The 15,399-nt window shown below is 40.6% G+C and overlaps 1 protein-coding gene across 1 annotated transcript in view; it reads right to left on the reverse strand.

Annotated features, from left to right (window-relative positions):
- The window catches only part of LOC124254153 (clustered mitochondria protein homolog), a 47,114-nt gene extending 32,112 nt beyond the window's left edge, over positions 1-15,002 (reverse strand). Inside the window, 1 exon segment of the mRNA XM_046688028.1 lies at positions 14,798-15,002. Coding sequence (XP_046543984.1) covers positions 14,798-14,912 — 115 coding nt within the window. The 5' untranslated portion in view covers positions 14,913-15,002.
- Positions 15,003-15,399: the final 397 nt, after the last annotated feature.

The raw sequence follows: 15,399 nt of genomic DNA on the forward strand, positions 1-15,399 counted from the left end.
CTGGAGAGCTGGTAGACTAACGCTTAGTCCCTGAATATATATAATATTGATAGTAACAAATAAACCCATTCAAATTGAACAGGAGCCCAAGTGAGTTGGGAGATTCCTGAACCTGGGGAAATCTAGACTTGCTTCATTTAAGGCTTTAGAACTGCAGGGAGGGCCTGTCAGCAGGGAAAATAATGTGGTTGAGGGACTGTGAGACAGACTAGAGAGATGGTTACATTTCCCCTATCACAGTGTGTACTAGTGGAAGCCATCTTACCAGTGAAGGAGACCACCATGGTCATCACTGTCCCTTCACATGAGATAAATACCAGGGAGAATTTGATATAACCCCCAGTTGGGGTCTACCACAGGTCAAGGTGAAAGGTCAACAATCATGCTGGCTCTTAACACACACATTCAAAGACACAGCACTTGCTGGATTTATCAAGAGGCTGGGTAACCATGGCAACGTGGTTATCTACATAACCTATTTCTATCATTATCAGGGTTTAGGTCATAATCATCAAATAACTTTGCTACCACATATGAAATACTATTGAAGTCCTTGGTCCCTTTGTGATATCGTGGATACTTCAACTGGGTTTGAAAGGGTAACCTTTCAAACCCAGTTGAAGTATCCAGGTCAGTTTGGTGCGGATCTATAGTACATATTTATCTTTAATTACTGTTGTAATTTGTATTTGTAACTAACGATTTATGTCAACCGAGTCCTAGCTGCCATGGTTATTCATTTCAATGGGTATCTAATTATTTTTTTAACAAAAATTTAAACGAGATATGGACAAAAGGAATACATCCTAGCCAGACAGGATAATATCCAACAATTTTATATACTTAGTTTGACAGTAATTTGGTCACTGGTAATTGTCTGTTATTATGATCAGTGTCTTGATAAATCAACACTGTCAACATAATAAAAATATGTCAAAATATTCTGTCATGGTTTCACTAAATATATCAATTGCTGTGCAGCCGTAGTCTCACGGTCATATTGGTGCAGCTCTATGCTGTATATTTATCTTTAATTACTGTTGTCACTAGTCTTTATAATTAATGATTTACATCAACAGAAGCCTTGCTGCTGCCATTGTGCTCACATACAGCAATCATGGACAGCAGCAGCCTCAAGCAGCCATGTTGGTGACCATAGTTACCTACACAGACTGGATGAGTGAATCTTGTTTTATGGCACTAAATGACAGAAGGCTGTTGAAAGACTCCAACAACATGAACTTTGACCCTGACCTTGCGGAAATCAGTCTCTCAGAACATAGTATATTTATGTTGGTGAGTTGGAGCAGTCACAGCAAGCAACTGACCTGACCAATGTCTCATTTGCTTGTGAAGATGAAGTAAAACAAGAGTCATCAGAAGATGACATATCCCCCCGGCCCCCACATCTTTGAAAGAACAAATCATCTGACAGTTACTTCAAGTCCAGCTTGATTTTAGACTAAGTGCAAATCGTTTCCATGGAAATCATGAAAAAAATAAATGACAAAAATCTGGAAATAGCAAAAGGCACCACTTCAAGATCTGCCTCATATATCTGCCAAGTTTTACTGAAAGATATTAAGAAGTTTTTGGGTTGTGCTCCGGAAACGAAGCCCACCCCTCCCTTTTGAGACTAAGTCCGAATCGTTTCCATGTAAACCGGGAAAAATAAAAATGCCCAAAATCTGCAAATAGTAAAAGGCACCACCTCAGGTGATGTTTGACATATATACCAATTTTTGTTGAAAAATATCGAACTGTCTTTTAGTTATGCTCCGGAAACAAAATGATTACGGACGGAGGGACTGACGGACGAGGCGACAACTATATCCCACCGCATTACATGCTGGTGGGATAAAAAGCAGATGTTTCAACATCACTTTAATGCAACGTATTGTCACACCATAAAACATACATTTATGTCTCTGTGCACAAACTTATGAGTCCCATGCTATTCATCGTCCTTGAGGTACACATGGAAAATCAGAGGGTATAATTCAGGCTTGCCTCGAGCTGAATAACCAACACAAGGATACACTGACATGATACATACACCACGGTACAGCTGCCACTGTATCAGGGCTGACATGATACATACACCACGGTACAGCTGCCACTGTATTTGGGGCTGACCTCATGGAGGTCACACTCCCTTCACACACTGACATGATACATACACCACGGTACAGTTGACACTGTATCTGGGGCTGACCTCATGGAGGTCATACTCCCTTCACACACTGACATGATACATACACCACGGTACAGCTGCCACTGTATCTGGGGCTGACTCTCCACCTCATGGAGGTCATACTCCCTTCTCCTGACATGATACATACACACTGCCACTGTATCTGGGTACAGCTGACCTATCTGGAGGTCATATCCCTTCACACACTGACATGATACATACACTACGGTACAGCTGCCACTGTATCTGGGGCTGACCTCATGGAGGTCATACTCCCTTCACACACTGACATGATACATACACTACGGTACAGCTGCCACTGTATCTGGGGCTGACCTCATGGAGGTCATACTCCCTTCACACACTGACTAAAACAACTCACAGCAGCAATCACTAGATTGTCTGGTTTAGATTCCATTACAACAAGCATCCATCATACACCTGGAAAACTGCGCAGTGTGACAATGGTGCAAACAAGATATGGTAAAACAGAAACTAGTCTTCTTTAACCCCTTTTCATTCATGCAGGCAGTTCATACTAACAAGTTTTAATTCTAAATATTATAGGTTGGATTTCTTTGTTGCTCCTCACCCTCTCCCAGCCATGTGAAATAACATTCACTTGAGGCAGCTGAAATGTCAGGGTTTGGGACCAGCAGTCAACAAAGGCAGCACAGCTGTCTTCTTCAAATGCCGATTCCTTATCTTCTGGCAGAAATATCTCCTAATGCTAAAATGCTTAACACATTGAAACAAGAGCCTCAACAAGCAGCAGTTTCTTCAAGGGCAGGAGTAAAGAATTGGAACTCACCAGAACAGACTTTGGTTTAGCTTCTAACAAGAATGTTTCAGATATATATAATACTTCAGGTATATCACAGCATATTTCAGTTATATCACAGCATATTCCAGTTATATCACAGCATATTCCAGTTACATCACTGCTTATTTCAGATACATCACATCATATTCCAGTTATAGGACAACATATTCCAGTTATATCACAGCATATTTAAGTTATATCAGCACATTTCAGTTATATCACAGGGTATTCCAGTTGTATGACAGCAAATTTCAGTTATATCACAGCATATTCCAGTTCAGTTATATCGCAGCATATTCCAGTTCAGTTATATCGCAGCATATTCCAGTTCAGTTATATCGCAGCATATTCTAGTTCAGTTATATCGCAGCATATTCCAGTTCAGTTATATCGCAGCATATTCCAGTTCAGTTATATCACAGCATATTCCAGTTCAGTTATATCCTAGCATTTCAATGAAAGCCACCAGTACTGCTGGTATTTGACGTATGACACTGTTGTTGAACCAAAGATCACAATCTAGAACAAAACCGGGTTGAACTGGTACAATCTTCTTCTGATGTGGATCCATGCAACCATTATAAATCTAAAATATACCTGCAACATTTCACTTTTAATTTCTGTTTTGTATATATGTAAATTTCTTAAATCAGCTTTATTGCAAAAGACATCTCAAAGGCGCACGAATTAAAAGAAATGCTTGTCATTCTAATTTGATTCATTTCCTGAATATGAAATTCTAGGGTCTCTAAGCCAAACAAACAATGACGCCTAAAGAAAGAAAAAACCCAAGTGGTGAGGGTTTTTGCCATGGTGTGGTTCCAAGAGATAGAGGTTTATTTCAGGGCAAGTAAGGGATTCCATGCCTGTGTGGGTATGATAACCAGTAGTATCTCCATGTCTGTGTGGGTATGATAACCAGTAGTATCTCCATGTCTGTGTGGGTATGATAACCAGTAGTATCTCCATGTCTGTGTGGGTATGATAACCAGTAGTATCTCCATGTCTGTGTGGGTATGATAACCAGTAGTATCTCCATGTATGTGTGGGTGGGTATGATAACCAGTAGTATCTCCATGTCTGTGTGGGTATGATAACCAGTAGCCAGTAGTATCTCCATGTCTGTGTGGGTATGATAACCAGTAGTATCTCCATGTCTGTGTGGGTATGATAACCAGTAGTATCTCCATGTCTGTGTGGGTATGATAACCAGTAGTATCTCCATGTATGTGTGGGTATGATAACCAGTAGTATCTCCATGTCTGTGTGGGTATGATAACCAGTAGTATCTCCATGTCTGTGTGGGTATGATAACAAGCAGTATCTCCATGTCTGTGTGGGTATGATAACCAGTAGTATCTCCATGTCTGTGTGGGTATGATAACCAGCAGTATCTCCATGTCTGTGTGGGTATGATAACAAGCAGTATCTACATGTCTGTGTGGGTGTGATAACCAGTAGTATCTCCATGTCTGTGTGGGTATGATAACCAGCAGTATCTCCATGTCTGTGTGGGTATGATAACAAGCAGTATCTACATGTCTGTGTGGGTATGATAACCAGTAGTATCTCCATGTATGTGTGGGTATGATAACCAGCAGTATCTCCATGTCTGTGTGGGTATGATAACCAGTAGTATCTCCATGTCTGTGTGGGTATGATAACCAGTAGTATCTCCATGTCTGTGTGGGTGTGATAACCAGCAGTATCTCCATGTCTGTGTGGGTATGATAACCAGTAGTATCTCCATGTATGTGTGGGTATGATAACCAGTAGTATCTCCATGTCTGTGTGGGTATGATAACCAGTAGTATCTCCATGTCTGTGTGGGTATGATAACCAGCAGTATCTCCATGTCTGTGTAGTAACCAGTAGTATCTCCATGTCTGTGTGGGTATGATAACAAGCAGTATCTCCATGTCTGTGTGGGTGTGATAACCAGTAGTATCTCCATGTCTGTGTGGGTATGATAACCAGTAGTATCTCCATGTCTGTGTGGGTATGATAACAAGCAGTATCTACATGTCTCTGTGGGTATGATAACAAGCAGTATCTACATGTCTGTGAAGGGTGTGATAACTCTATGTCCATGGGGATTATATGATAACAGTTTCACCTGGTACCTTGTACAAGACTATGGCAGTTTTTTTCAGGCAGTTTCAGCCGTCTCCTGTCCCAGATTATGCCAGAACCTTTGCCATAACTCATCCTAACAAATCTGTTACAGTTTACATTCCTTGGTCCCAGTGTTATAATGTGGAGCACTGCCAGGTCAGCACTCAGCTGCTTGGACATTCTGTCACACACTCGTTACTGTTCTCGTGTTATAATACAGCCACAGATGTGATATGCAGTCTGGCACAGATGATGACGGCACTCACCATCAGCAGTCTCCTGTACTGACATACAGTCCCTGTATCCTGTCACACAGTCCCTGTATCCTGTCACACAGACCCTGTATCCTGTCACACATGACAGTCCGGGTGTGAATGATGAGACTGTGATTTGAAATGTGAAAGTTTAAGTCAATGAACACTATATTGGTGACTATGGACATATACACCTCTGTCCATCCGTGAAGATCCAGCTTAGAATTGGTCTTCAGTAACCCATGCTTGTCATAACAGGCGACTAACGGGATCGGGTGGGCCGAGGCTTGCTGACTTTGTTGAGACATGTCATCATGTCCGAATAACGTAGATCGAAGCTGATCGCTAGATTGTCTGGTCCAGACTCGATTATTTACAAACGTACTGTGTTAAAAAACCAACCAACCAACCAAACATCTCTGGCCACAATATAACATGGTGCAGGGATACAGAAACAGGACTCATACGGTGACAGGCTCAACCCACATCTTCAGTATGAATGTGTAATAACTTGATGCATCTCCATGGTGACAGAATCAACCCACGTCTTCAGTATGAATCTGTAATAACTTGATGCATCTTCATAGTGACAGACTCAACCCACGTCTTCAGTATGAATCTGTAATAACTTGATGCATCTCCATGGTGACAGACTCAACCCACGTCTTCAGTATGAATCTGTAATAACTTGATGCATCTCCATGGTGACAGACTCCACCCACGTCTTCAGTATGAATCTGTAATAACTTGATGCATCTCCATGGTGACAGACTCAACCCACGTCTTCAGTATGAATGTGTAATAACTTGATGCATCTCCATGGTGACAGAATCAACCCACGTCTTCAGTATGAATGTGTAATAACTTGATGCATCTCCATGGTGACAGAATCAACCCACGTCTTCAGTATGAATGTGTAATAACTTGATGCATCTCCATGGTGACAGACTCGACCCACGTCTTCAGTATGAATGTGTAATAACTTGATGCATCTCCATGGTGACAGAATCAACCCACGTCTTCAGTATGAATGTGTAATAACTTGATGCATCTCCATGGTGACAGACTCGACCCACGTCTTCAGTATGAATCTGTAATAACTTGATGCATCTCCATGGTGACAGAGTCAACCCACGTCTTCAGTATGAATGTGTAATAACTTGATGCATCTCAATGGTGACAGACTCCACCCACGTTTTCAGTATGAATCTGTAATAACTTGATGCATCTCCATGGTGACAGACTCGACCCACGTTTTCAGTATGAATGTGTAATAACTTGATGCATCTCCATGGTGACAGAATCAACCCACGTTTTCAGTATGAATCTGTAATAACTTGATGCATCTCCATGGTGACAGACTCAACCCACGTCTTCAGTATGAATCTGTAATAACTTGATGCATCTCCATGGTGACAGAATCAACCCACGTCTTCAGTATGAATCTGTAATAACTTGAAGCATCTCCATGGTGACAGACTCAACCCACGTCTTCAGTATGAATCTGTAATAACTTGATGCATCTTCATGGTGACAGACTCAACCCACGTCTTCAGTATGAATGTGTAATAACTTGATGCATCTCCATGGTGACAGAATCAACCCACGTTTTCAGTATGAATCTGTAATAACTTGATGCATCTCCATGGTGACAGACTCAACCCACGTCTTCAGTATGAATCTGTAATAACTTGATGCATCTTCATGGTGACAGACTCAACCCACGTTTTCAGTATGAATCTGTAATAACTTGATGCATCTCCATGGTGACAGACTCGACCCACGTTTTCAGTATGAATGTGTAATAACTTGATGCATCTCCATGGTGACAGACTCAACCCACGTCTTCAGTATGAATGTGTAATAACTTGATGCATCTCCATGGTGACAGACTCGATCCACGTCTTCAGTATGAATGTGTAATAACTTGATGCATCTCCATGGTGACAGACTCCACCCACGTTTTCAGTATGAATGTGTAATAACTTGATGCATCTTCATGGTGACAGACTCGATCCACGTCTTCAGTATGAATGTGTAATAACTTGATGCATCTCCATGGTGACAGACTCGATCCACGTCTTCAGTATGAATCTGTAATAACTTGATGCATCTTCATAGTGACAGACTCAACCCACGTTTTCAGTATGAATGTGTAATAACTTGATGCATCTTCATGGTGACAGACTCAACCCACGTCTTCAGTATGAATCTGTAATAACTTGATGCATCTCCATGGTGACAGAATCAACCCACGTCTTCAGTATGAATGTGTAATAACTTGATGCATCTTCATGGTGACAGGCTCAACCCACGTTTTCAGTATGAATGTGTAATAACTTGATGCATCTCCATGGTGACAGAATCAACCCACGTTTTCAGTATGAATGTGTAATAACTTGATGCATCTCCATGGTGACAGACTCAACCCACGTTTTCAGTATGAATGTGTAATAACTTGATGCATCTTCATGGTGACAGACTCAACCCACGTCTTCAGTATGAATCTGTAATAACTTGATGCATCTCCATGGTGACAGAATCAACCCACGTCTTCAGTATGAATGTGTAATAACTTGATGCATCTCCATGGTGACAGAATCAACCCACGTCTTCAGTATGAATGTGTAATAACTTGATGCATCTCCATGGTGACAGACTCGATCCACGTCTTCAGTATGAATGTGTAATAACTTGATGCATCTCCATGGTGACAGACTCGATCCACGTCTTCAGTATGAATGTGTAATAACTTGATGCATCTTCATGGTGACAGACTCAACCCACGTCTTCAGTATGAATCTGTAATAACTTGATGCATCTCCATGGTGACAGAATCAACCCACGTCTTCAGTATGAATCTGTAATAACTTGATGCATCTCCATGGTGACAGACTCAACCCACGTCTTCAGTATGAATGTGTAATAACTTGATGCATCTCCATGGTGACAGAATCAACCCACGTCTTCAGTATGAATGTGTAATAACTTGATGCATCTCCATGGTGACAGACTCGATCCACGTCTTCAGTATGAATCTGTAATAACTTGATGCATCTCCATGGTGACAGAATCAACCCACGTCTTCAGTATGAATCTGTAATAACTTGATGCATCTCCATGGTGACAGACTCAACCCACGTCTTCAGTATGAATGTGTAATAACTTGATGCATCTCCATGGTGACAGAATCAACCCACGTCTTCAGTATGAATCTGTAATAACTTGATTCATCTCCATGGTGACAGACTCAACCCACGTCTTCAGTATGAATCTGTAATAACTTGATGCATCTCCATGGTGACAGAATCAACCCACGTCTTCAGTATGAATCTGTAATAACTTGATGCATCTCCATGGTGACAGACTCAACCCACGTCTTCAGTATGAATGTGTAATAACTTGATGCATCTCCATGGTGACAGAATCAACCCACGTCTTCAGTATGAATCTGTAATAACTTGATTCATCTCCATGGTGACAGACTCAACCCACGTCTTCAGTATGAATCTGTAATAACTTGATGCATCTCCATGGTGACAGAATCAACCCACGTCTTCAGTATGAATGTGTAATAACTTGATGCATCTCCATGGTGACAGACTCGACCCACGTCTTCAGTATGAATCTGTAATAACTTGATGCATCTCCATGGTGACAGACTCAACCCACGTCTTCAGTATGAATGTGTAATAACTTGATGCATCTCCATGGTGACAGACTCGACCCACGTCTTCAGTATGAATCTGTAATAACTTGATGCATCTCCATGGTGACAGAATCAACCCACGTTTTCAGTATGAATGTGTAATAACTTGTTGCATCTCCATGGTGACAGACTCGACCCACGTTTTTAGTATGAATGTGTAATAACTTGATGCATCTCCATGGTGACAGACTCAACCCACGTCTTCAGTATGAATCTGTAATAACTTGATGCATCTCCATGGTGACAGAATCAACCCACGTCTTCAGTATGAATGTGTAATAACTTGATGCATCTCCATGGTGACAGAATCAACCCACGTCTTCAGTATGAATCTGTAATAACTTGTTGCATCTCCATGGTGACAGACTCGACCCACGTTTTTAGTATGAATGTGTAATAACTTGATGCATCTCCATGGTGACAGACTCGACCCACGTTTTTAGTATGAATGTGTAATAACTTGATGCATCTCCATGGTGACAGACTCGACCCACGTTTTTAGTATGAATCTGTAATAACTTGTTGCATCTCCATGGTGACAGACTCGACCCACGTTTTTAGTATGAATGTGTAATAACTTGATGCATCTCCATGGTGACAGACTCGACCCACGTTTTCAGTATGAATGTGTAATAACTTGATGCATCTCCATGGTGACAGAATCAACCCACGTCTTCAGTATGAATGTGTAATAACTTGATGCATCTCCATGGTGACAGAATCAACCCACGTTTTCAGTATGAATCTGTAATAACTTGTTGCATCTCCATGGTGACAGAATCAACCCACGTCTTCAGTATGAATGTGTAATAACTTGATGCATCTCCATGGTGACAGACTCAACCAACGTTTTCAGTATGAATCTGTAATAACTTGATGCATCTCCATGGTGACAGACTCGACCCACGTCTTCAGTATGAATGTGTAATAACTTGATGCATCTCCATGGTGACAGACTCGACCCACGTCTTCAGTATGAATCTGTAATAACTTGATGCATCTCCATGGTGACAGAATCAACCCACGTTTTCAGTATGAATCTGTAATAACTTGTTGCATCTCCATGGTGACAGACTCGACCCACGTTTTTAGTATGAATGTGTAATAACTTGATGCATCTCCATGGTGACAGAATCAACCCACGTTTTCAGTATGAATCTGTAATAACTTGATGCATCTCCATGGTGACAGACTCGACCCACGTCTTCAGTATGAATGTGTAATAACTTGATGCATCTCCATGGTGACAGAATCAACCCACGTTTTCAGTATGAATCTGTAATAACTTGATGCATCTCCATGGTGACAGACTCGACCCACGTTTTCAGTATGAATGTGTAATAACTTGATGCATCTCTATGGTGACAGACTCGACCCACGTCTTCAGTATGAATGTGTAATAACTTGATGCATCTCCATGGTGACAGACTCGACCCACGTCTTCAGTATGAATGTGTAATAACTTGATGCATCTCCATGGTGACAGACTCAACCCACGTCTTCAGTATGAATGTGTAATAACTTGATGCATCTCCATGGTGACAGACTCAACCCACGTCTTCAGTATGAATGTGTAATAACTTGATGCATCTCCATGGTCGCACCACCCGTCAAGGTGTAGAACAGTGTTCAGTCACCTCATTAACCAAACCAAAACTATTTTACACTTAAGGACTTATTGTGTTGGTCAAATGTTGGACAGCACTGAAAGTTGTCTCCATACGGATGTTGACTGTGTGGCAGATCCCCTTCCGTCAAGGACACGGGCACATTATGCACCATCACGCAGGAGCGTGTCCCCGAGGGCTGAACCAGGCCTACATTGACACAATAACACCCGTGTCTGAGTTCATTATACCAGCAACAGACTGCTTGGATTTTGCATCTCCACTTTATATTTTTAGTTTCAGTTACAATATTCTCCACACAAAAAGGTCACAAGTGCATGATGAAATGTTTCGTAGTGAATATTCATGGAACAGGAAAGTGTCCTCAAACTTCCTCTTAGGCCACTTTCAAGTGTTCAACTGCTACATGCTTTAGTAATGATTCATAACCTGTCTTGACCTTGTGACATCAACAGTCAAGTTGTCCTTATCATCCACATTATCAGTAAAGCGTTATAGTCTGTTTGACTTCATTTTAGACCAATGAATTACTCTCTAACACAAAATCTAATAATTGCAACAAAACCAGACCAACCCTGATTATTTGTCTCATCATTTTGGACACCCGAATAGAAAAGTTGTTTAACAAACAATCATTATTTTGTTGTCACTTTTCACTGTTTCTTACGAGGGAGGATCAATTGCTGGTAGAACAGCCAGGTAATCAACAAGCGCGTGCAGTGAAATTACAATTTCACACGTCAACTCGCACACCTTGCTGTCTACCAGCAAGTGGTCCCCCCTCCTAAGAAACAGTGAAACGTGACAACAAAATAATGATAATTTGTTTAACAAATTTTTATATTCGGGTGCCCAAAATGATGAGACAAATCATCAGAGTTGGTCATCTGTCGATTTCACGTGACTGTGCAAAGTTGATTTGTTGCAATTATTAGATTTTGTCAACTCATCCATCTACATTGAAGTCAAACGGACTATACCATGGTTACCTTCCACACTTTTCTGTAACAAAATCACCCGACAAATCATTAAATACATGACACTCTTGCACACACATTGAATTTGACATTAAACATCTAAAGCCTCGAGGTATTGTTAGTTCACTTCACGTCATTGAAGTTCATTCCTTTCTGCTCAGCATTCTTCAGATAATAGAAACAGCATCGGGAACATTCGGAAGTGTCCTTCGACTTAAGTATAGAGACACTATACCGTCTAATTGTCTTTGAGTACATTCAGTTCCATAATGTCATAAGCATGATTAGGTAAATTTGTAAGTTTAACAGTGTGGCTTGACATTCACGCTATCCCACTGGCCCGGGTCTAGTAAAATGTTGACAGGACCAGCGTAACTTTGATAAGTGCTATCCCGATGGTCTAGTAGATATTTAATATATAATATCATTTTACATTTAGTATATATTCAGAGACTAAACATAGTCTACTCATTTAGTTAACTTTCAGGCTTACAATGAGGGCCCTAATGGGGTGTCTCAAGTCAGCATTTTGTCAAATTTGGGGCCATTAGTCAGTAGACTGTAGATTTTCGGCAAGCTCGGTACAAATCTAGTAAACAGTTTCTGTAAAATATCTAGTCAGTAAATATGTCCCAAACCAAAATCTGTAAGCTAACGGAAAAGGTCAGTCTGTCACACAAGCATGGAGGCAGCTGGTTCTGCTTTCGTTTCATAACTATAATATATATTACATGTTGCAAATACTACCTGATTGATGTTGTTGTTACATCAGATACAATCATACATGACTTTTATGAGATTTTTACTATTTTAGCTCAATAATGATAAATACAGTTCGACTGAGCAGACATATATTAACATTTACGTTAATATTTGACAATAACTGTTGGACTCATCTTATGTTTACAACATTCACTTCAACTACTTTACAGTTGAGAGGAAACCTCTAGGGCATCTTGAACAATCAGAAGGTAACGAGTTCATGTCTGACAGATCCTCACAATGACTGGTTGTCTGTCTCGGTCATGTGACATACAGTACAGATTGTCCTCAGCACTGCTTGTAGTGGCTTTATTTTGAAGGGTTCATGGCCCAAATGTAGACAAACAGGACTCTCTAATCTGAAATTACTGGGTACGGGACTGGCTTACCTTAGAGAGGGTTGAGTGATCACAATGTGTGTACACTATGGGACTGACAAATAGCACTGATTATTGCAGTAGAGAGGATACTCCTTATTGTGGACACGTGGAAACTGGGTACAACAAATTAAAAAAACAAGATTTTTTAAAATTATGTTAGTAAATTTGCAAACAATTCCCTAACTCTCTGGAATCTTTATTTAATAAAATTCATCACATTTGTTTTTAAACACACTTGCATATTTTTTATAAAATCACATATTTATGCAAAATCAGGCACCAGTTTTGAAAGAAAAGAGGGGAAGCCAGTTTAAAATTTTAATAACTGAAGCATCAACTCCTTCTAAATTCAACATTTATGAAAAACAAGAGTAAGTGAGCACAGGTCACATATGGTCGCCCCCAACATTGGGGAGTACATACTGTTGGAATAGCAAAATGTTTCGCTGTCGAAGAAATAAGTTTAGGGTCAGGAAGTTTGTGATGGGGGTCAATCGGGAAACAGTAAAAACACATATTTTTGTTTTGGCCCAAATCAAGGTGTTCATAAAAAAACACATAAAATGTTATTTGTTGTGCCATTAATAAACAGTATATAGTGTATTACGTATTACAGATACAAGAAGTTATAATACATAACCTGAGTGTTACCCTCATCGCGTGTATCTACAGAGTCGTGCAAAAAGTATTCGACACTGGACATAATTTCCATAGACTTACATGTTAATTTAGTGTAGCAACTGCTCCGTGGTGTAGCGGTTAGAGCGTCCGCCCCGAGAGCGGAAGGTCGCGGGTTCGATCCCCGACCACATCATACCAAAAGACTTTAAAATATGGTACTTGTTGGTCCCTGCCTGGCGCTCGGCATTAATGGATACAACAAGGACTGGTTGGCTCGGAGTCAGTATAATGTGTCTGAGTGGGGTATTCATGCTTCACTGCGACATGGTATCTCAGTGGGCTAGCACTATAATACCAGCTTCAGTCTGGGCTAGTACAAGCAGCCGCACATACAGACGCATGCACGTCGTCATATGAGTGAAATATTCTCAAGCACGACGTTAAACCCAATTTCACCTCACCCCATTTAGTGTAGCATAATTTTCATGAATTTAATTTTCGTAAGATCAAAGTCAAATCTTGCACATTTGTCAAGAATCATCTTACCTACAATCACATAATTTCTGTTGCTTATTTAACGAATGGCAACAATTCAATCAACAAATGTACAGTGACATGAACTCCTCTAACATGGCGGCCTATGGCATTGTGCATTGTGGAACCATACACAAGTTGATAAATTTATGTGATGTCATTAGTTAAAAAGTCGTTGGAAAATTGAACTGAAATTATGTGTGCAGCCCAGAGATGATTTCAAATTTTTAAATGTTTCAGGCCAAAGTATGAGAGCGTATCTAATCAGTTGTGCCAGAAGTAGCCACCCGTTGGATCATGACTTTACGTTAAAGCATGATGTAGGCCCGTTGGAAGTTTCGTAAGTCCCGCTGCTGAAATAGACTGCAGTGATTGCGTGAGATCAGCTGTGCGGAGGTCAAGAAATTTGGTACACCTGACCCTTCGACCTTGGATTTCTGTTTTGACTACACACATGGGTCTGCAGCGATCAATGCAGATAGCTCCGAGTGACCACTTGTCTCTAGCACTTTTGAAACTCGATAACTTTGCAAAAATATCAGTTATAAAACCAATGTCTTGCTTATGCAACATCGGAACTGAAGAAATTCGCATCTGTTTTCACCAACAAAAATATTGATGTGAAGTCTGTTATTATCAATCAAAGTTAACGGTCCTGGAAACACAAAACCGATTTTAATTTTCCATAGACATCCCATTGACCAAAAATAACTTGATGCCAATGAAATTGACACCAAGAGTACGATATTCGACTTTGCCCCACGCAAGAATGAGATCGTGTCTTCAGTGTAATGTCTTACCGTGGCCGTTCATTCGAGACGCTCCCTGGTCGATCATGTCCTTGTTTACTGTTCCTTTCTGACCACTGTCATGATCTGACTGCTGATTGTCGTCTGCACCAGATATCCCTGCCATCAGTCACAATATTCACCTGCCTTTCCTAACACGTGTGTGGTACTGGAAGTCCTGAAGGTCGTCATTCCATATATGGAATATAAAGTAATACACTTTTCCTTACGACTACTAATGCCCAACACCACTACAATGAGCAGTCTGTTGGTTGTTGTTGGTCGTCGTCGTTTGCCTCAAGCCATTCGCTGTGATATTCATAACACGGTTTATCGTTCAAATATCATTGTCATGTGTGTATCGATTTCTTGGATATGTTGATATCATTAGCTATTTTAAAAAATATCCAACATATCACGTTCGTTCCACATTTTCTATAAATAGATAACATATTTCCCATCAAACTGACAGCTATTCCTTATTTCACATTTAAAAATTCCTCAATTTAAGGCCGACTTTCAGAGAATGAAGCTAAATAAAAACCGTGTCATTTGGGGGGGGAAATGACTTGGTTATAATCCATGAATCATTCCTCTGTCCGAGGATAATTTTC

Source organism: Haliotis rubra, unplaced genomic scaffold, assembly GCF_003918875.1.
Source record: "Haliotis rubra isolate DU_JTF1 unplaced genomic scaffold, ASM391887v1 Scf567, whole genome shotgun sequence".
Classification (NCBI taxonomy): domain Eukaryota; kingdom Metazoa; phylum Mollusca; class Gastropoda; order Lepetellida; family Haliotidae; genus Haliotis; species Haliotis rubra.